The sequence below is a fragment of the Oncorhynchus clarkii genome, chromosome 9 (genome assembly GCF_045791955.1).
Source record: "Oncorhynchus clarkii lewisi isolate Uvic-CL-2024 chromosome 9, UVic_Ocla_1.0, whole genome shotgun sequence".
Taxonomy (NCBI): Eukaryota; Metazoa; Chordata; class Actinopteri; order Salmoniformes; family Salmonidae; genus Oncorhynchus; species Oncorhynchus clarkii.
The window spans coordinates 43,512,866-43,536,225 of NC_092155.1; the positions used below are offsets into that span (position 1 = coordinate 43,512,866).

Below are 23,360 nucleotides of genomic sequence, written 5' to 3' on the forward strand. Positions count from 1 at the left end.
CATGCCCAGAAGAGGGATGAGAGGATGAAAGGATCAATCTGAGGTTGCTCAGATTTCATGTGTGGAGGGAATGCTCAGAGAACAAAGCATAGAGGCAGATACTGTAGGACCCGTGCTGTTCATGTGCACTAGTTATGGATTTTGATGCACAGGAAATACAATAACCTGACATAAATGGGGTGTCCCTGACACTTTTCTTTCACACGCAGGCGCACACAAACCACACACACACAACCCCCAAAACAAGGACAAACCCCTTAGCTTCACCTGTCCGTGTGATTAACGACCACGGCGTCATTAGTGCTGTTCGCAACACTGAGATGGTGGGGAATCGAGATAAACATGAACACACATGCTACTGGCTGGCCCAAAAACAAGCACAACGCCATCAATTATTCAGTCCCAGCCATCCCGATTGGCAGCAGATGGCTCATCTTACTGAGCAACGTGGCATATCGTACAAGTGCATATTTCATTTCTATACTAGATAAGCATGATTCCTAGTACAAAGATGAAATGGAGAGAGACATCAGTTGAAGAATCAATACCAACATATTCACAAGGGTATACCCTCTCTCCAGTCGACACACAATGACAAAGGCTTACCAGGTCTTATCGATGCTTCAACACTGCCAGCTTGAGGGTGGTGCTGGTTCCACTTAGATAGTAGGTTCCATTCTAGGGGAAATCTGAAAAGGAATCAAATGGAACACAATGGAGGTGGAATGGATGATTAATATGTGCATTGGTCCTAGAAGATATGGTCTGGTGGCTTCCAGTAAACGAGGCAGTTGATGAAACACAAGAGCATCAACGAATACACCGAGCATTTGGGCAGCTACTACAATTCAACAAGCCAGACAATACACTTTTTATTTAACCTTTATTTAACCAAATGAGTCAACTGAAAAAACTATTCTCATTTACAATGACGACCTGGCCACGACGCATGTACACACACACACAATCTGCAGAAGTATTTCATTTACAGCAGCAGCATACCGGTATTCTATAATACATTCACACTTTTAAATAATACACTTTATTTTCTGACCAAGATTAAACTATATGAAAAATGGATGCCATACTAAAAAAAAAAAGGAAAGATTAAGGACTTTATAACTCATCTTATGATAATGTATCCTTGGAAGAAAAATAATGCCAATTATAGCAGAAAATGCTAAATTGTCGACAAGAAAGATAAGTCGTCCACGGATTTGTTTCGACAGGCAGCCATGCTTAAAGTAGTATTTCTGTGATACTCATGTCTCCTAGAGTATTCTGCTTCTAACTAAACAATTCCATCACAGCCATGCTATGCATCATGCCCTGTTCAGTCAGATACAGAACGTGGACACAACTGGACACAGTATAGGTCTATCATTGTGTGCATATAATATCCATTGAACTGTCTGCTGACTGACAGATCAAACTGGCTATAGAAGAAGAACACTACAGGGAAAAGATGTAGTAGAGTTGAGGAACCTGAGGATTTCAGAAAACATGTTGTTATAGCACCATCTACTGGAGAATGTAAGAAAGGTCTGCACAAAGAGGTGCGAGATGAGAGATGCAAATGAATGAATAAAATGATTTACAGCACTCCAACATGCCCAGGACAGGGTTGTATTCATCAGGGTATGCAAAAGAAAACATTTTAAACATTTTACAAGAGGACAAAATTGAGCATTTCTTATTGGACAAATAAGTTTTTTCTTAACGGACTTGACTAATAAAATAAAGGTTCAATTAAAAAGTCCTCTCCGTTTGTTTGTTTTCTACAGTTAAGTGCCTAGTGAATGCAACCCAGGTTCCATCCAAAATAACGACCACTAAAACTAGATGAAGTAGTCAAGTCAAATTAAAATGAGTTATTGCATGTCGCTTTGATACAAAGGGGCAACAAAAAGATAAAATTGCAAAACGTAAAAACATTTTTGCCCAGGCCCTAATACCAGAAGTTATTTCAAAATAAATGTTTAAAAATTTAACCGACACGATTATAACATCCAGCTTCAATGTTCTGTTGGCACATGGACACAATGACAGTTCTGCTATTACATTTAAAAAAAAAATAATAATAATCTAAACGGGTCCTGCATTTTATGTTTGGTCCCACTTTGAAATAAACAAGTCTTCATTAGAACTACAATCATGTATAAGCGAGGTCCTATGACATAAAGGGCAATAACAGGCCCTTGCATCTATGCCAAATATGTACCCCCATGACATTTGTTCATGAATAACAGCAACGTTCTACCACAGCACCGGGGGCTGACGTCCAGTAGGTAGGCACCATAACAGTTGTTTTTTTCAAAATGTGACCTTTTCTTTCTAGTACAATCATCCCACACTCACAGACTAAAAGAGATGTACACACTAACAAGCTCCCTCTGTCTCTAGATTACAGAGGGAGTAGAAAATACACCAACAACTTAAAACATTTCAAGCATGCAGACACAAACACACATAGCGATCCTATGTCAACCTGCAAAGAAAATAAAACAAAATGACAAAAGTCTACATAGTTCAAATGAAAAAAAGCTAACTTTGAATCTAATAGTACATCAACTGTACTTTATAACTGGGGAGAACTGAAACTCCTGACAAACTAGAGGGATGTGATTCCTCAAACCCAGTTTTGGCTTGAGCCCCACAGTGACGGCTCTACAGTTCAATGCATGCATCTCCTTCTGCAACTCTTCCTCCCCTTCCTTCCAGCTTTGCCCTGGCAGGGCTCTCTGGCTCCCTCTGCAGGTGGAAGCTCACACTGCGCCACAGCAGCGGTTCAGGAAGAGCTGCTCGATGACCGAGGAGTCGGCTAGGGTGGACAAGTCCCCCAGGTCCCGCTCGTTACGGGCAATCTTACGTAGCACGCGCCGCATGATCTTACCTGTATACACAGAGAGAAAGAAAGGCAATTTGTTCAATAACGCAATTTACAAGCTCTCATTCAGAACGGCTTTCAAATCATAGGGTAAAATGTTGCATCATATGTGCTATTCTCTCACCTGATCTGGTCTTTGGAAGGCTTGGGGCATTCTGTATGAAGTCGGGGGTGGCAATGGCACCAATCTTCTCTCTCACTGTCACAACAGATAATAATACACAGCATTAGTCATCTGAACATCCTCAATCCCAGTTATAATTCATCTGCTTCAACACAGGAACCTATCGTCTCTGAGATGCATGTAAACAAGGATGGTGCCTTCGAGGACAATCCCTTTCGTCATGTTCAGTGGCAGTACTTGGCCTAACGCGCATGCAAACACCTTGTTTTTTGAGCTCGGCCTCCAGGGTGTGGTTGAAGCCGACTCCATCGGTGAGCGTGACAAAGCAGTAGAGACTCTCCCCCTTGACAGGGTGCAGCCGGCTCACCACTGCTGCCTCGGCCACCGCCGCGTGCTCTCCCAGGGCTGACTCCACCTCTGCCGTGCTCAGCAGATGGCCTGGTGTGTGTTCAGTAGGGAGAAAACCTTTAGAAACGGGGAGGTACTAGCTAAACTTATCCAACAAAGATATTTTCTGTTGCAAAATATTGTGCTACGGTGTGCCCTACTTAACATGACCCAGATATGCATACACTCCATTGAAAGGAATATAGTACAACAGTCTACTTAGCTCTGAATCATATTTCAGTGCTGGAGCATGTAAGGTAACATTCTCTATCAATCAGTCAGACCTTCTTGGAGGACTAACTTTATCTAATCTTTCACAACAGCAGAACACTATTCATGACTCTGAAAATGAATCAGACAATGAGGAAATCCTTGATTTAGTTAAAAACATTTATCATTGAACCAGACATTGTAGATTCTTCTGATGACAGTTGTAGGAGGAAACGGTGCCGTTATCACAGGAAAGGTTGACTCGAGTTTCTAAATCAGTGGAATGCCCAGTGGAAGCAGAGAGGAGTGCCAAACGCGGAGAGTGTCCAAACGAGAACGCTGTTATATAAAACACCTGTCTCCGGATTACATCTTCAAACTAAGGGCATCCATGACAGAGGGGCAGAACTGGTAACTCTTAGAAATACTAGTTCAAATCACAACGTCAGAGATCTATCTTCTGGTCGGAAAGTCAGAGCTCTAGTTCCCGAGTTGGAATTCCAAGTTGGATGACCGTTCAAATATATTTTCCCCAGTTGGAGCACGTTTTTTACCCTGAGTTCGCAGTTGTTTTGAACCCACTGAAGTCAGAGATTTCCGAGTTCACAGTTGTTTTGAACTCTGCATTAGAGTTGGAATCATGGCATATTGTTTAGCTAGCTAGCTACAAGTCTAAAAACAAAAGACTCCACTATGCAAGTAACCATTTCACTGTACAGTTTACATCTTCTGTATCCTGTGCATAATGTATTATGTTCTACAACACAAAGGGGAATTCCACCATTAGCAGTAGGGAAGAACAAGAGACCACATAGTAGACATACCAACACTACGCATTACATTTCACAGAGCTCCAGCTGATAGTACTGACCTGAGACATTCAACATGTCATCCATCCTCCCTGTGATCCAGTAGTAACCATCCTTGTCCCTATGACAACCTGGGGGGGAAACGTTAATACATAAGTGCCATTTACAGGGGGTCCTGATTTAAACAAGTATACATAAAACAAATTGGAAGTCTATAATATGATGCCACTTAAAGAATACATATTTGTGCGGTATTCTATAAACATCTGTCATGATGGTGCTCAAGACCATGTTAGCCTCATCTTACCATCACCAGTGACGTAGTATCCAGGGAATTTCTTGAAATAGGTGGTCTCAAACCTCTGGTGGTTCCCATACACCGTCCTCATGACTCCTGGCCAGGGCTGTTTGAACACCTGAGGAGGACAAGATGCAAGGATGTCAAAAAAAGTCTAAAAAGCATTAAAAGTCCAATTCATCAAATGCCGACAACATATTGCATATATGAGAAATAATGACTTTTGCAGCTAAATAAAAGTACTGGGTAATTTCTACAGTTTTCTTACTAGGTAACCCTCGCATGGTCCCTCCAGCTCCTCCCCAGACTCATTCAAAATGGCTGGGACAACTCCAAAGAAAGGGAAGGTCTTGTGGTGGAGGAGAAAGACCAGAGCGCAAATTAGACCGACTCTGCCCTCATAATGACAGGAGGCAGGCATCATCTTAGTGGGCAGGAATGGAGAACTTGATAGAATCACCGTAACACTTACAGCAGAGCCAGGCTTCATGGGCGTGGCAGCAGGAAGAGGAGTCAACACGTGGCCACCCTGAGAGAAAAACAAATGGAAAGAGAGATTCAGTCACACACCAAAAGGGCTAAATGAAACTACCTTTCAGTATTTACTGTTTACAGTGACAGAAACAGAGGAGAGATGTCGATGCCGCAAGGAAGCCACCGTGGCCCGTTATTGTTTTCTATTTGTACTAATAGAAACACAGCTGTGTGTGCTGAATTCAGAGAACGACCAATTCATTAAAAACAAACAAGTGGGTACTGACGGTCTCAGTCTGCCAGAAGGTGTCGACCACAGGGCACCTCTTTTCCCCGACCACGCTGTAGTACCACTGCCACGCCTCTGGATTGATGGGCTCCCCCACCGTCCCCAGCACCTTCAGAGACTCCCGATTGTACCTGACACAAACAATGGGAGGAACGTGTTAACCTGGAAGACACACTCCCATAGACTCACACAAAAGGACAAAACCAAACATGCAGGCATGTGTGTATATAACAGTATATTGAGAAGGCAAAAACAGACCATCTACACAGTAGACGTACTTAAAGGATCATTTAAGCAGATGGAGCACTCAATAGCCCCATCTGTAGACACTGACCCTTTTCTGTATGAAGTCCTGTCATATTCAGGCCTTGGTTGTGTTCAATAGGGCAGAAATGGTTGAAACTGGGTCAAATCATGAAGTACTCTCCAATTAGAACAGTTTTGTTTTCTGTTGCAAAACATTTTGCGACAGTGTGCCCTAATGAACACAATCCTGGTTAGAAACAGGGTGTATGAGCCAAGTGTGTGGAGACTCACTTCTGGACGGGCTCGCTGCCATACTTCATGAGGAGGCGGATGGCTGTGGGCGCCGTGTAGAACTTGGTTACTTGGTACTTGTCCACTATCTCCCACATGCGGCTCACATCCGGGTAGGTGGGCAGACCCTCGAACTGGACACCGATCAGATTCACATCGCAACAGAGTCAGAGGCAGTCACAAAATGACCACCACACAGAGCCCGAGGCAGATTATGTCAAAACAACTATGATCATGAACTAACTAAGTCATCATTGGTTGTCTGATAACAAAGATAATGCTGTCTCAACTACGTGAGGATGTAGAGGTGGAAAATAACATCTCCTTTGATCGCTCTCCTCCGGTTTTACAACTTTTTTTATGAGAAAACATTTTAATGAGTTGCTGTACGAGATGAGTCACAATAAAAACATGCCTTGGTTACAACAAATATCTCTATACAGTTTGTCAACATGGAGTGTGGAGGTTTTTGACACCATTTAAAATCAAACAATATTATAAACCTGTTGCACAAAATCTGAAGTGGAAGCCCAGAAAAGCAACAGGTTCCTCATAATTAATCACAAAAAGCCTCCCTATATAGTGCACCAGAGCCCAAACGGAACTAATGACAGTAGTAAGCCTGTGGGGTCCTCCACTCACCAGGACGCTGGTGGCACCGTTGGCCAGGGGTCCATAGGTGATGTAGGAGTGGCCCGTGATCCAGCCGATGTCGGCTGTACACCAGTACACGTCGTCAGGCTGGTAGTCAAACACCAGCTTGAAGGTGGTGGCCACGTAGAGCATATAGCCACTGACGGTGTGTAGAACACCCTGACGAGAAGAAGCACACATGGTCATGACAGCACTGACTGACGTGCATGTGAAGAAAGAAAGAAAAACAAGAGTGCAAAAACCTAGAAGAGACAGAGAGAGGGGGAGGCAAACAAATTGATAACGAGACCGAGAAAGATGAAGACGTGCACTTTAGGTTTCCCAGAGTGGACACAGAGAGACAGAAACGGAGTGTCATTTTTGCGTGCGATATTGTGCACCTTGGGTTTCCCCGTGGAGCCGCTGGTATAGAGGATGAAAAGGGGGTCCTCAGAGTCACACCACTCCGGCTCGCACTCGTCAGACACGCCGCTCAGCAAGCTGTGCCAGCACTGATCCACCTCTGGGTTCCACGGCACCTGGCAGAACCACACACACACAGGTAAAACCCACACAGAATAATTGACCGGGTGACACGGATAGCTGAATGTTTTCAGACCGTGCGAGAGACCGCATCAACAATAATGATTAATTCAGCTGATTCTATTCAGTCAAGAGCAACATCCAAGCCTAACAGACAACACTCATATTAAGCTGTAGGAAGAAATATTAAATGCTTTTAAATCGCTTAAATCAGAAGTCAGCTCATATCAACCCTTCCGCTTAGACAAGAAAGAATAGAACAAACGAGAGAATAAGAAAGCGAGGCACCAGGGATTCAAGTCTAAGTGAAGCAGCAGTGTATACACTTGAGCAGTCTGGGAAACTACGGTGAGAGAAGTGAGCAAATAATGCAACTTCCAGAATAATAATCAAACGCATCTCCCAGGCTGCTGTTCTTGGGGGTTAAACGTCACTGGTGGGGTTAATTAAATATACTGTACAGATGTTCTTAAACTGTGGGTAGGGTCCTGCGTTTTCAGCCCACTTTTATCGTCATAGTATTTCTGAAAAATGCCATACATGTGCATCACATTGATAGTGTTGCACATATACTGATATACACTGAGTGTACAGAATATTGGGAACGCCTTCCTAGTATTGAGTTGCATCCCTTTTTGCCCTCAGAACAGCCTCAATTCATCTGAGCATGGACTCTACAAGGTGTGGAAAGTGTTCCACAGGGATGCTGGCCCACGTTGACTCCAATGCTACCCACAGTTGTGTCAAGTTGGCTGGATGTCCTTTGTGTGGTGGCCAATTCTAGATAGACACGGGAAACTGTTGAGTGTGAAAAACCCAGCAACGTTGCAGTTCTTGACATGTTAAAACCAGTGCGCCTGGCACCTACTACCATACCCCATTTAAAAGGCACTTAAATATTTTTGTCTGACCCATTTACCCTTTGAATGGCACACATACACAATCCATGTCTCAATTGTATCAAGGCTTAAACATCCTTATTTAACCTGTCTCCTCCCCTTCATCTACACTGATTGAAGTGGATTTAACAACTGACATCAATAAGGGACCATAGCATTCACCTGGTCAGTCTGTCGAGGAAAGAGCAAGTGTTCCTAATGTTTTGTACACTCACTCAGTGTATATTGACAGTGCTGCACAATCACAGTAAGATAAATATTGTCATTATCTATAGCAGGAAACGAAAGGCCCCACTGGTGGCATAAGAGATCAATATTGATACACTACATCTACATGGTTAGTCAGGAGTCAATTACCATTTGAAACCTTCTAGTTATTGTTTATCCTTCAGTGCTGCTTTCAGGTCCAATTTAAACCCAATGATCTGATCATCTTAACTTAAGTATAGCTAAAAGTAAAGGCTAAATCCAGGCGGAGAAGGTAAGGGACCCCGGACCAGCTGTGAGCAGAGTGCTGTTAGTAAGACCACAGACAGACACTGACAGAGAGAGAGAACCTCTAGAGACAGCAGTTAAGGTGTTAATATAGGTGGAACACAGGATCGACCCCCAGGGTTAGGCTACCGCTGAGAAGAGGATCAGGCAAAGGTGTTTATAAAAAAAATAAACAAGGAAACAAGAAATTCAAGCTCAGGGAAATCTGAAATACCTGAGAGACGGGACGGATTTTCTTGACGCCGTCTCTCTGTTTCTCCTGCTAGAAGGGGTTAATAGAAACGGTTATTTCAACAGACGTATATAAAAAAAAGGAGGGGTGGCTTCATGTCATTTGAACTGTGACATCTGAGACAAAGCCATACATCTATACTTCTCATCTTATACAAACACCAAGGCAAAAGTCTTGACTGTTTCAGGAAATACAAGTGGAAAAACAAAACACAGGAGGGAGTTAACATTAAAGGGATGACGACTTAAGCCATTATTTACTAAACAGTAGCCCCCGTAGCATGTGGTAAAGTTGATCGACCTGCCCTATGAACAAACGGGTCGTATTCATTAGGCACCAACTGGAAGAAAATGGAGGTACTACCTGATCTTCTTAATAAGCGACACCCATTTTTATTTTCCATTGCAAAACCTTTTACTATGGTGTGCCCTGATGAATAGGACAGTGGGGCTTCTGCTGCTGGTCTCACCTGCAGGTCAGGACAGGGCCGCTTGGCAGGGGGGGACTGGGAGACCAGGGGAATGGCTTCCACCTCCTTGGACAGATGTTTCAGCATGATACACCTCTGAACTGGGAAACTCCTGACAGAAGGGGAAGAGAGGGGGGGAGTGGGGAAGATTAAGAAGACGAGGAAGAGAGAAAGAAGAGTCGTGATTCACGTCTTCACGGCCCACTCTAGGTAAACACACAAAGGAGACATCTAATGGAGGCAAGCATGGGCATGTGTTGTTGGAAATACCAAGACAAACCATCTCTTCAGGAACGGCAAACCGAGTAGAAGTGTGTAAATGCGACTAGCTAGTCCAGTGGAGGCTGCTGAGGGGAGGACGGCTCATAATAACGACTGGAACAGATTGCATGGAATCAAACACATGGAAACCATGCGTTTGGTGTATTTGATACCATTCAACCGATTCCGCTCCAGCCATTACCACCAGCCCGTCCTCCCCAATGAAGGTGTCACCAACCTCCTGTGAGCTAGTCAGATAAAGCAGTGCGCCATGAAGAGCTTGGTCCTTACCGGTCCCTGCATTTCTGCAGCGCGTCGTCAGCGATCACCTTCAGGTTGATCAGCTTATCTCCTCTGTAGAACCCATCTGAGAGAGGGGGGGGCATGTCAGTGTTGGGGGAGTTCAGAATGGATGAGGTGAAAGGGTGCACACCGAACAATAAGAGAAAGGCAGGACAGTTATTGCCATAGACAGGACGTTACTGGTACTGTAAGATGTGACTGTCAGTGAACTGGCATGAACCCGTCACAGCCCGGGAACAATCTTCATCTTGATATTTTGAAACCCACTGACTATGAAAAGGAATGATTCCGTCTTAGATTATATGTATAGCAAAGTGACAAAACACTTTAGTATTGAGGGTTTTCAGATGTCAAACAATCCCAAAATGCACATCTAGGGTTCTAGTATAATTTAATAGTTTAAAAACAACAACTTTTAGTCCCCTTAGCAACAGTCTTTATCAGAGGGGAGAAATTGCCAATGACCGCCCCACTGGCGCACACAAAGGAACCCCATCTAAAGAGGTTATGGTTATGGCGTTTATACGATTAGCGTCACTCCAGATCAATATCTGTAGTGTGATGCGGTAAGCCTATACACTGGGCTCTCTCTCTCTATGAGCAAAATAGAGCAGGGCTAATTAAAACCGTGGATTAGGAGGTCATGGGATAATCTATGGCACTATAATCCATCTAATAAGAGTTTCATTATTACTGCAGTTTAGTTTGCAGTCTCACCGGCCGTGATCAGCAACGAGCACTGGGAGTTCAGGATCCTATCGCACAGCGACTCTGCCGAAAAGCCTGCAAACTGGAAAGCACACAAATAAAAACACAAGTACACTAATCAAATACACTGTGCAGTGTGTGCGTAAGTGTTTGCCTTGTAGGGTGTGGGTAGATAGTTTTGTTCCTTCGAAATCTGTACGAGGAAGAGCTGGTAAAATGGCTATTCCATCCATTTAGCACTTAAGTGGCTTAAGACGGCATCTAATTTTTATTTTTTATTTATTTCACCTTTATTTAACCAGGTAGGCAAGTTGAGAACAAGTTCTCATTTACAATTGCGACCTGGCCAAGATAAAGCAAAGCAGTTCAACACATACAACACCAGAGTTACACATGGAGTAAAACAAACATACAGTCAATAATACAGTAGAAAAATAAGTCTATATACAATGTCAGCAAATGAGGTGAGATAAGGGAGGTAGGCAAAAAAAGGCCATGGTGGCAAAGTAAATACAATATAGCAAGTAAAACACTGGAATGGTAGATTTGCAGTGGAAGAATGTGCAAAGTAGAGATAGAAATAATGGGGTGCAAAGGAGCAAAATAAATAAATACAGTAGGGGAAGAGGTAGTTGTTTGGGCTAAATTATAGATGGGCTATGTACAGGTGCAGTAATCTGTGAGCTGCTCTGACAGCTGGTGCTTAAAGCTAGTGAGGGAGATAAGTGTTTCCAGTTTCAGAGATTTTGGTAGTTCGTTCCAGTCATTGGCAGCAGAGAACTAGAAGGACAGGCGGCCAAAGAAAGAATTGGTTTTGGGGGTGACCAGAGAGATATACCTGCTGGAGCGTGTGCTACAGGTGGGTGATGCTATGGTGACCAGCAAGCCGAGATAAGGGGGGACTTTACCTAGCAGGGTCTTGTAGATGACATGGAGCCAGTGGGTTTGGCGACGAGTATGAAGCGAGGGCCAGCCAACGAGAGCGTACAGGTTGCAATGGTGGGTAGTACATAGGGCTTTGGTGACAAAACGGATTGCACTGTGATAGACTGCATCCAATTTGTTGAGTAGGGTATTGGAGGCTATTTTGTAAATGACATCGCCGAAGTCGAGGATTGGTAGGATGGTCAGTTTTACAAGGGTATGTTTGGCAGCATGAGTGAAGGATGCTTTGTTGCGAAATAGGAAGACAATTCTAGATTTAACTTTGGATTGGAGATGTTTGATGTGGGTCTGGAAGGAGAGTTTACAGTCTAACCAGACACCTAAGTATTTGCAGTTGTCCACGTATTCTAAGTCAGAGCCGTCCAGAGTAGTGATGTTGGACAGGCGGGCAGGTGCAGGCAGCGATCGGTTGAATTGCATGCATTTAGTTTTACTTGTATTTAAGAGCAATTGGAGGCCACGGAAGGAGAGTTGTATGGCATTGAAGCTTGCATGGAGGGTTGTTAACAAGTATACAGAATGGTGTCGTCTGCGTAGAGGTGGATCAGAGACTCACCAGCAGCAAGAGCGACATCATTGATGTATACAGAGAAGAGAGTCGGCCCAAGAATTGAACCCTATGGCACCCCCATAGAGACTGCCAGAGGCCCGTACAACAGGCTCTCCGATTTGACACACTGAACTCTATCAGAGAAGTAGTTGGTGAACCACAGTATTGTTTCTTATCGATGGCGGTTAAGATATCGTTTAGGACCTTGAGCGTGGCTGAGGTGCACCCATGACCAGCTCTGAAACCAGATTGCATAGCGGAGAAGGTGCGGTGGGATTCGAAATGGTCGGTAATCTGCGTGTTGACTTGGTTTTCGAAGACCTTAGAAAGGCAGGGTAGGATAGATATAGGTCTGTAGCAGTTTGGTGTCAAGAGTGTCCCCCCTTTGAAGAAGGGGATGACCGCAGCTGCTTTCCAATCTTTGGGAATCTCAGACGACACGAGAGGTTGAACATTCTAGTAATAAGGGTTGCAACAATTTCAGCAAATAATTTTATTAAGAAAGGGTCCAGATTGTCTAGCCCGGCTGATTTGTAGGGTTCCAAATTTTGCAGCTCTTTCAGAACATCAGCTGACTGGATTTGGGAGAAGGAGAAATGGGGAAGGCGAGTTGCTGTGGGGGGTGCAGTGCTGTTGACCGGGGTAGGGGTAGCCAGGTGGAAAGCATGGCAAGCCGTAGAAAAATCAGGCTGGTATGGTATGTACCTAAAGGCCTCATCCAGACATGGTTGAGATGGTGGCAGTTAGCTACTCACCACGATTGAGTGCACAGCGCCGATGCGGACGCAGGCCAGCATGGCCACCACCAGCTCCACCACCATGGGCATGTAGATTGACACGCGGTCCCCCTTCTTCACCCCCTGGGACTTGAGCACGTTGGCAAACTGGCACACCTGCTGGAGCAGCTCTCTGTAGGTCACCTTCATCATGTCGCCAGGCTCATTCCCTTCCCTGTGATGGGATCAAGAACAGAGATGTATCATACATAATGTTTGTAGAGATGTTTCCCGACCAAGACGGCCATAGTTTTAGTCATGTTGCCGGGATGCCAATGTCCAGTGTTCAATTTAACCACTGGCTGTTTAATTGGGGCCGATTTCAAGTTTTCATAATCTGTAAAAATCGGCCTTTTGGACACCAATTATATTGCAATCCACAAGGAAACTGCGTGGCAGGCTGACCACCTGTTACTCAAGTGCAGTGTCAAAAGGACCTTGTGGCTGCAAGGAGCCAAGGTAAGTTGCTAGCTAGCATTAACCCGTCTAGGACTGGGGTTCCGCTAGCGGAATTCTTGTTAATCCAGCCACAATGTCTGGTTTCAAAAATGCTTTACAGCGAAAGCTCCACAAACGATTATGTTATGTCACCACCAAGTCACAGAAAAACTAAGCCATTTGTCCAGCCTAAGAGAGGAGTCCCAAAAAGCACAAATAGAGATTAATCACTAACCTTTGATGATCTTCATCAGATGACACTCATATGACTTTATGTTCCACAATACATGTATGTTTTGTTCGATAAAGTGCATATTTATATCCAAATAGCTTCTTTTGTTAGGGCGTTTGGTAAACAAATCCAAACGCGCGTTCAGACGAACGTCGGATGAAAAGTTCAAAAAGTTATATTACACTCCCGGGTGGCGCAGTGGTTAAGGACGCTGTACTGCAGCGCCAGCTGTGCCACCAGAGACTCTGGGTTCGCGCCCAGGCTCTGTCGTAACCGGCTGCGACCGGGAGGTCCGTGGGGCGACGCACAATTGGCCTAGCGTCGTCCGGGTTAGGGAGGGTTTGGCCGGTAGCACCAGCGACCTCTGTGGCGGGCCGGGCGCAGTGCGCGCTAACCAAGGTTGCCAGGTGCACGGTGTTTCCTCCGACACATTGGTGCGGCTGGCTTCCGGGTTGGATGGCGCTGTGTTAAGAAGCAGTGCGGCTTGGTTGTGTTGTGTATCGGAGGACGCATGACTTTCAACTTTCGTCTCTCCCGAGCAATGGAACGAGAGATACCTCTCATGTGAAAGCGCGTGACTGAGAACGAGGCTGCTGCCAGACCCCTTAGTCAAACAGCTCTCATTCACTCCCCCTTCCCAGTAGAAGCCTGAAACAACGTTCTAAAGACGGTTGACATGTAGTGGAAGCCTTAGGAAGAGCAAAATAACCCATATCCCACTGTGGGGCTGAGTTAAAAAACTACAAACCTCAGATTTCCCACTTCCTGTTTGGATTTTTTTCTCAGGTTTTTGCCTGCCATATGAGTTCTGTTATACTCACAGACATCATTCAAACAGTTTTAGAAACTTCAGATTGTTTTCTATTCAATTGTAATAATATGACAGTATGAGGCAGTTTACTCTGGGCAGGCTATTCTTCCAAAAGTGAAAATGCTGCCCTCTATCCCAAAGAAGTTAGATTTTTTATAAGATAAGTTTATTTTCACATAATCACTAGTTAACTACACATGGTTGATGACATTACTAGGTTAACTAGCTTGTCCTGCGTTGCATATAATCAATGCAGTGCCTGTTAATTTATCATCGAATCACAGCCTACTTCAACTTCGTCAAACGGGTAATTTAACAAAAGCGCAAACGTACCTAACCATAAACATCAATGCCCTTCTTAAAATGAATTCACAGAAGTATATATATATATTTTAAAGAAATTCATGTAAGCAGGCAATATTAACTAGGGAAATGGTCACTTCTCTTGCTTTCAGTGCAAGCAAAGTCAGGGTATATGCAACAGTTTAGGCCGCCTGGCTCGTTGCGAACTGTGTGACCGTAATTAATTTGCTAGAATTTTACATAATTAGGACATAACATTGAAGGTTGTGCAATGTAACAGCAATATTTAAACTTAGGGTTCCCACCCGTTCGATAAAATATGGAACGGTTCTGTATTTCACTGAAAGAATAAACAAAATGATAGTTTCCGGATTTGACCATATGAATGACCAAAGGTTCATATTTCTGTGTTTATTATATTATAATTAAGTCTATGATTTGATATTTTATAGAGCAGTCTGAGCGGTGGTAGGCAGCAGCAGGTTCGTAAGCATTCATTCAAACAGCACATTCCTGCGTTTGCCAGCAGCTCTTCGCAATGCTTGAAGCACAGTGCTGTTTATGACTTCAAGCCTGTCAACTCCCGAGAATAGGCTGGCAATACTATAGTGCCTATAAGTACATCCAATAGTCAAATCAAATCAAATTATTTTATAAAGCCCTTCTTGCATCAGCTGATATCTCAAAGTGCTGTACAGAAACCCAGCCTAAAACCCCAAACAGCAAGCAATGCAGGTGTAGAAGCACGGTGGCTAGGAAAAACTCCCTAGAAAAGGCCAGAACCTAGGAAGAAACCTAGAGAGGAACCAGGCTATGAGGGGTGGCCGGTCCTCTTCTGGCTGTGCCGGGTGGAGATATCAGAACATGGCCAAGATGTTAAAAAATGACCAGCAGGGTCAAATAATAATAATCACAGTGGTTGTCGAGGGTGCAACAAGTCAGCACCACACGAGTAAATGTCAGTTGGCTTTTCATAGCCGATCAAAGGTATAGGAAATACAAATGGTATAGAGAGAAATAGCCAACACATCATATTTCCTATAATAACTACAACCTATAACTTCTTAACTGGGAATAGTGAACCACCAGCTTTCATATGTTCTCATGTTCTGAGAAAGGAACTTCAACGTTAGCTTTTTTACATAGCACATATTGCACTTTTACTTTCTTCTCCAACGCTGTGTTTTTGCATTATTTAAACCAAATTGAACATGTTTCATTTTTTATTTGAGACTAAATTGATTTTATGTATTATATTAAGTTAAAATAAAAGTGTTCATTCAGTATTGCTGTAATTATCATTATTACAAATATATATATACAAATCGGCATCGGCTTTATTTGGTCCTCCAATAATCGGTATCGGCGTTGAAAAATCAGAATTGGTCGAACTCTACTCAAAACATTCACTCATACCAACATGCTCACAAAGCTCGTGCTCACGATGGATCTATTCTAGCTAAGTCTCGTGTGCCAAAGGTTGAAGTAATATAGTGACATTTTGCCTCTGCTTTACTCAGCAATGTGCCTGAGCTGTGGAGTAATTTATCTCTTGAAATATCCTCTTAAAATGAAAAAAGCATGACTGGTAAACTCTAAAGACAAGCCCTTAAGACTGCAGAGTGTGCACTGATTTGGTTTGTTGCACCACAGCTTAGAGGGAACATTTCTCACAGGGCGTTGGCTAGTTTATATTGTCAGTTATTTTATCATCAATTCACCGAGCCTTGTGTAATATTAAGCAATCTGGAGTTTCACAATCGGATTTCCACCCCCCGTAAATGTATGTTTTAGGATGGCACAGTGATTGCTATCCTTGGGCAGAATGTGGGATAGATGGGTGAACTTGATAAGTGATCTTTGCTCTGACTTCTCAGCAGTCTCTTGGGGCTCCTGTTATGGGCCAGTGTTCACACAGAGGGATGACATAGCCAACTGTGTTAGGAGGGACATAGTGCTTTAACAGAGAAACAAACTTGCCCAGTAACCACACTTTAAAACAGAATTGGTCATTTTTTTGTAGGCTGAGGAGCGCATTGGAGTAGCCTTGTTCTATTTCACTGGCACGAGCGGTCTTTCCATCACCTGTAGTCAGAGTACTAGTAGATGCACATCTGAAATCACAGAGCATTTTACACTCGGCATTTAGCAGAAGCTCTTATCCAGAGTGATTTACAGGCGCAATTAGGGTTAAGTGCCTTGCTCAATGGCACGTCGACAGATTTTTCACCGTAGTCATCTTGGGGATTCAAACAAAGTACTGGTCCAACAAACTTAACCACTTAGCACGCGTGCAGCCAAGTTTACACATTTGTTGACATTATTTGCTAGTTCGTTTCTAGCCCACTTATAGCAAATTTTAGTCAGCAATGGGAGAGTCATTGCTTCCTACAAGAGCATGAATTTGTACATATCAGTCTATGAAAAGCGAGCTTTTTTCTTAGAAGGGAAAAAAGTGTCCTATTTTGAGACCGGCTTGAATTTGCAAATAAGACAATAGGCAGATGGTATCATACATTTTTGTATGATTCTCTGTATGGTAATAATAAATGTACATTTTTAATAACACAATAGCGCAATTTAAAGTCACCTATAATTTGAGCTTTCGGACAAGTAAAACATTCCTAAAATGGTTCATGGCCCGCCTTGCACCTACATCAGCACAGAATAAACATAACAAACTACAGTAACAATTAGGGCATTTAGGGACAAAGCCTATTAGGCTGTGTGTAATAGGAAATCTAAAGGGAAGAGAGTGCTTCTGGGTCTGGCTGTGAATTTAGATTGAGAAACATTAGGCCTGCCAGATACTGTAGAGGGCCACTGTTGTTATCTCGCAACTGTTTATGTGCAAGCACGAAAAGGCCCATGCAAAGCTCTGCTTTCACACAACATGGATTTCTCAATAGACTGTACACTCCTCCCGTTTAGATTGATGTTTATTTATGAGCTTCACTCTGCTCTCTGGTGGAGTCTCACACGACTGCTGGCAGGTCAAGGTTATCCAACTAGTTCCCCTCCCCATGGTGGTGACAGAGTGTGACTAAACACACACAAGTCAAGGCAGCCAGTCCTATGAATACACTTTCAGCACTCACAGACAAGATGATGAAACACTCCACTGTTGTAGAGGTTGGCAGAGGACAGAAAGAAAAAACATGCCTGCCTAGCACCTACATCAGCACAGAATAAACACAATGAACTACAGTACAAATTAGAGCATTTAGGGACAAAAACAGCTAAAGTACCCCAGCTTTCCTATTACAACATCAGTCAGAGACAAAAAAAAAGTAATTCCTAAAGAAAGGACATATCCATTGGACTGACTAAGATAAGCAGCAGGGCCAAAATAATGGTATGCACAGGCTGATCGGACATGGGAACTGATGGGACAAACATTTCACACTTGAGAAGTCATGAGCACAGAGAATGGCATTTCAAGCTACAGCAAAGTAGGACGTTCTGCAAAATCTCTTCTAACTTTAACCAATGTAATGAGTAGCCCGTCGGTACGGAATACACTTCAAAATTCGACTAGTGAGAACTTCTCCTGTAGTGAGAAGTCAGTTTTCTAAAATCAGAGTTGAGACCTCAGTCACCATAGTACAAGTTGTGTGTAGGCCTAATCTTGTTCATCATAAGCCAATATCTGCGCTACAATTTGCAAGACACGCAACGCAGACACCTAAATGAATTCAACTTTGATGTGACTGGGAGCTTGGGTGTCCGTAAACCAATGAATTGAGACTACAGAGTTGCAAAGAAAAAGACATATCTCAGACTGGCCAATAAAAAGAAAAGATTAAGAAGGGCAAAAGAACACGGACACTAGACAGAGGAACTCTGCCTAGGAGGCCAGTATCCCAGAGTGGCCTCTCAATGTTGACGTTGAGACCAGTATTTTGCGGAAACTATTTAATGAAGCTGCCAGTTTAGGACTTGTGAGGCGTCTGTTTCTCAAACTAGACACTAATGTACTTGTCCCCTTGCTCAGTTGTGCACCGGGGCCTCCCACTCTTTCTATTCTGGTAAGAGACAGTTTGCGCTGTTCTGTGAAGGGAGTAGTACACAGCGTTGTACGAGATCTTCAGTTTCTTGGCAATTTCTCACATGGAATAGCCTTCATTTCTCAGAACAAGAATAGACTGACGAGTTTCAGAAGAAAGTTTTGTTTCTGGACATTTTGAACCCACAAATGCTGATGCTCCAGGTACTCAACTAGTCTAAAGAAGGCCAGTTGTATTGCTTCTTTAATCAGAACAAGTTTTCAGCTGTGCTAACATAATTGGAAAAGGGTTTTCTAATGATCAATTAGCCTTTTAAAATGATAACTTGGATTAGCTAACACAACGTGCCATTGAAACACAGGAGTGATGGTTGCCGATAATGGGCCTCTGTACGCTTATGTAGATATTCCATTTTATTTATTAAGCCATTTCCAGCCACAATAGTAATTTACAACATTAACAATGTTTACACTGCATTTCTAATTTTATGTTATTTTAAATGGACAGAATGTGATTTTCTTTCAAAAACAAGGACATTTCTAAGTGACCCCAAACTTTTGAACAATAGTATGTATGTATGTATGTATGCATGCATGTACGTATATCCTTTATTTAACTAGGCAAGTCAGTTAAGAACAAATTCTTATTTACAATGACAGCCTACCCCGGCCAAACCCGGACGACGCTAGGCCAATTGTGCGCCGCCTTATGGGACTCCCAATCACGGCCGGATGTGATACAGACTGGAATCGAACCCGGGACTGTAGGACGCCTCTTGCACTGAGATGCAGTGCCTTAGACCGCTGCACCACTCGGGAGCACTGGTACTACAGAGATCAAAATTAAAAAGTGAAATATTGTTTCCCGAAATCAGACAGCGAGGCTTGTATTAATTAAGCCCCGCTGTACCAAACTAAATGCTAGGTTGGAAGCAAGAAGAAATAATCCACGAGATAAATACAAGAGATGATTCGGACAGGAACATGATATTCTTATGGCGGCGCAGTGATAATTTTCAGATTTAACTATTAGCAGGCATAGGTGTGTCTGTGACGCTAAAACAGAAAGGCTTGGAACGCTGCTAGTCCAATCAGCAGCCAGGATCCAAACAACCAATTTTATATGTGTATTTTTGCGTCTCAACTTCAAAGCTCACTTATACCAACATAACACACAAATAGCTAACACATCCCTAAATAACCCATCCAGCACTAGAAGCCCATTCGTCCCCATGGATTCACTATTCATTCATGGGGACATCTTTGAACTGAGGCTAGCTTTCACAAAGGAGGGGGGTAAAAAAATATTTGATATGACTAAAGCGCAATGAGGCAAGAGACGAAGGACCACGGATCACTGTTGAACTATTTAGCCTCCTCTCCTAGCATTCCATCCCCCCCCCAAGCAGAGAACCATAGAACGGCCAACAAGAGAGTGCTTTGACAACCTCCATAATTCCCTTGACACACACACACACACACACACACACACACACACTGACCAGTAGAACGCCACTTTGTCCCCAAGCTTCCGCTCATGAACGTTGCGGTCAAGGACGTTGTAGCAGATGTTGGTGGTGGCCCCCTCCATGCACTTGATGTAGATCTCCCCCTTCGTCACGTCAAAGTTGTAGTCCAAGAACTGGCCCGTGTGCTTCGACTTCCAGTAGAAGTCTTTTGCAATGTCACCCCAGAACTCTGGAATAAGGAAACAATGAGCCATTATGATGACCACTAACTAACTGGTGGTTGAAAGGGACAATCATGCAAGGCCACCTGCAGCCTCCACCACCAGGAAGAACAGAAATGTCAGACAGATGCATTTCTTGTGACATTTCCAAATGTGTAAACACTCATGAACTGCCATCCATGTTAGACAGATAAAAAATAAATAAATAAATAAAACAGTATTACTGCATGATGTTGGCTAGCTATCCTTATCCACCCCTGCAGATATGAGAGAGCATGAAGCGAGGCAAGTAGGGAAGGGGTGTGTTTTATGCTCATTAGCACAGAAATATTAAGGATATGCTGGCAAAATGTATACATTGTTTGGTCCCAAGTAAAACAAGACCTACTGGCATAAGTTTAGTTTATTAGGATCCCCATCAGCTACTGCACATGCAGCAGATACTTTTCCTGGGGTCCACATAAACCATACAAATACACAACAAAGTACAGAACAGTTATAGACAAGAATATATAACATTCAATTCAAAATAAAGTCACAAAGAAACATATATACTATTTACACACTATTCATATATAGAGTATAGTTATATCTTTAGAAAAATAGTATAGGCGCTGTGATACAAGATGTTTGTTTTTGAAAGCTAAACTGGCTTTTTGCCTGAGTAACCTCTGGCGGCAGAGCACTCAATGACGACATGGCTCTATACATAACTGAGCGAATCATTAAATCTGTTTTTGGTTTGGGTATCGTGAAGAAATCCATAGTGGTGTATGTTTGAAGTGTATGCAAATACATTATACAAGGGGTTGGGCGTTTTCACACGTTTTTCTTAAAGACTAGAAGTAGTTCTCCACACCCATGTAACACTATCATGCATGGTTGTTGTTATTTCTTGGTATGCAGTTAAGGGGAAGGCGTGCTGCTAGGACTTTATTTTCTGCACCTTAACATATTACTGGATTATAATGAAGATTGGACAAGATCAGGGCCTGAACAACTAGCTAGTACAGTTGACCTGTGTATCAAAAATACAGATATTTTTTATAAGCATACATACCTCTCCCCATCTTCACAAAAACTTTATCAATATGACTTGACTGTGATAAATGACCATCCAATGTTACTTCAACTTGTTCAATGGTCACACCCTTGATGCACAACTCCAGGCGAGGATTACGTCTAAAAGAATGCTTTGAACCAAATACAATGCTTTTGGTTGTAGATGCATTTATGAACAGTTTATTGTTAATTATCCATTCTGAAACGAACTCGTTTCTATGAGTCAGTGAGCTCACTGGCTGTAGGTGCTTTGTGGAGTGTGCAATCAGTATACATTCATTTCAGCTTCTCGAAAGACGAGGCAAATCATTTGTAAAAACAGAAGTGAAAAGGTGTTCGCTCATGCAATGCTTGTACTTCCACAAGTTGTTGACAAGGCTTTGATACGTGTATTTGTAGAAATCAAATAAAAAATTATGGGTTACATAAACATATTTAGCAGATGTTATTGCGGGTGTAGCGAAAGCCTACCATCTGGATTTTCAATGGATTTCAGGTAGAGTTCTTTGTAATTTTCAAAGTTGGGAACATGAGCATTCTTCTTCAAGGCTCCTCCTGCATGAAAAACGTCCTCCTTTGGTGCTTTGTCTGGAATCATTTTGCCCTCGAGTCAGCTGCCTGACTAGCTAGCTATCCTACCTATCGATTAGCTGTCGAGATACGAGACAGGTGGCCAAATTACCTAGAATGGTTTGAGGGTTAAAAAAAAAAATTTGTTCGTGCCCAATGCAGCTCTAGTAACGTACAAATCAAACCAGCCTCCAGTGAGTCACCCTCTCATTGGTCTGGCACAAAAACAAGGGCTAGTTAGCCAAATTAATGTACTTCCTTGTTTGACTGCGGATGCTCCTTTAGCCTCCTACTAGCTACTTCCACGTTAATGCTTACAACTATGGTAGCTAAAGAAGCATAATAAAGCAATGTAGTTAGCTACTGAGAAAATGACAGCTAGCTAACGTTGGCTGGTTGCACATTCAAATCAATATTACTAGGCAGTGGAACCCAAATAAATGAACTAGCAGCGAACTACTTACATCAACTAGCCATCTCTATAAAAATTTAAAATATAAAATACTTTTTGGCTAAGAAAAGTGTTTCAATGCAACTGCATTTTCAGTTTGAGCTGGCTAGAGTTCAAATCCTTGTACGTTTTAGCTAGCATCCAATAGCTCCCTAGCAGCTAGGAAAGTAGCAAGCAAACAAGATTCACTGGGACTTGCGAGACAAGGCCTTTCTGTTTCGACGTGCTAGGTCGAACACCACTTGACTTGATATACCCTTCTTCCATTCAAACAACACCTATTGCATTCATACTGAAATATGACATTTTTATCTGCAATGGTATCCGTTTTGCCCTGAAGTGGAGGTGGTCTACCGTTCGTCCAAAAACCTCGTTGGTTTAACCGCAGAGACACCGCTAAGGTAGTACGCGTGGGAGCTCAGGAGGTGTACTCCGTTTGACCCACCACCACCGCGGCCGATCATATTAAGGCAGGTTTTAAAAGGGACCACGTGTCAGAATTTAAGATCCACGGCCACTTAATTTATATTTTAGGAAATGTACTATTGAGAGTGAAGAATAGTAGAATACACCGGGTTAAATTTCGAAATTTGGTTGTGCAACAGCAGTTTTCCTCTTGTTATGTCAGTCACTGACAGTCCTTCAATTAGCCGTGCTAGCTAACACTTTTTGGTAACACTTTACTTGACACCTAGCATCATCACACTTTATGGCAGGGTCATAACCATGTCATAATATCTCAGAACAGCTGACATAACTTGTCATAACCTTTATAATATGGTCATAACACAGTCATGGCGCATATTTAGACCTGTTGTGACATATATTGCATTATTTTATGGTTGTTTATGACAACTATATAAGAGTGTCAAAACCCACAAAATCTACCACACAAGGCAAAACATTCCATTACTTACACCATAGCCTACTTGTCAACAGAATGTTCATGTTATATAAAAAAAAATCTG

The 23,360-nt window shown here is 42.9% G+C and overlaps 1 protein-coding gene across 3 annotated transcripts; it reads right to left on the bottom strand.

Annotated features, from left to right (window-relative positions):
- Positions 1–2,071: 2,071 nt before the first annotated feature.
- LOC139416362 (acetyl-coenzyme A synthetase, cytoplasmic-like) lies at positions 2,072–23,078 on the bottom strand. 3 transcript variants are annotated; one of them, XM_071164897.1, is made up of 18 exons: positions 21,843–23,078; positions 20,122–20,317; positions 12,809–13,004; positions 10,568–10,640; positions 9,839–9,914; positions 9,287–9,398; positions 8,800–8,847; positions 7,050–7,187; positions 6,658–6,828; positions 6,016–6,149; positions 5,477–5,609; positions 5,188–5,244; positions 4,984–5,064; positions 4,725–4,833; positions 4,480–4,548; positions 3,273–3,449; positions 3,012–3,086; positions 2,072–2,893 (listed from the first exon to the last, which is right to left on the bottom strand). In XM_071164897.1, exons 1-18 carry the CDS (start codon positions 21,967–21,969, stop codon positions 2,766–2,768), a joined length of 2,100 nt encoding a protein of 699 aa, XP_071020998.1. In that variant the 5' UTR covers positions 21,970–23,078; the 3' UTR covers positions 2,072–2,765. The 3 variants fall into 3 exon arrangements, with proteins under 3 accessions (XP_071020998.1, XP_071020999.1, XP_071021000.1); XM_071164898.1 differs by having other exon boundaries at positions 8,800–8,844; positions 21,843–22,208; XM_071164899.1 differs by lacking the exon at positions 8,800–8,847 and having other exon boundaries at positions 21,843–22,208.
- Positions 23,079–23,360: the final 282 nt, after the last annotated feature.

Bases quoted from the DNA above. Each gene is read 5' to 3' on its own strand.
- LOC139416362 (XM_071164897.1), bottom strand. From the start codon at position 21,969: ATGATTCCAGACAAAGCACCAAAGGAGGACGTTTTTCATGCAGGAGGA. The intron at 5,610-6,015 runs GTGAGTCTCCAC...TGTTTGTGTCAG, and splicing joins GGCAGCGAGCCCGTCCAGAA to GTACAATCGGGAGTCTCTGA. The intron at 4,834-4,983 runs GTAAGAAAACTG...TGTCCTCCTCAG, and splicing joins GACCATGCGAGGGTTACCTA to GTGTTCAAACAGCCCTGGCC.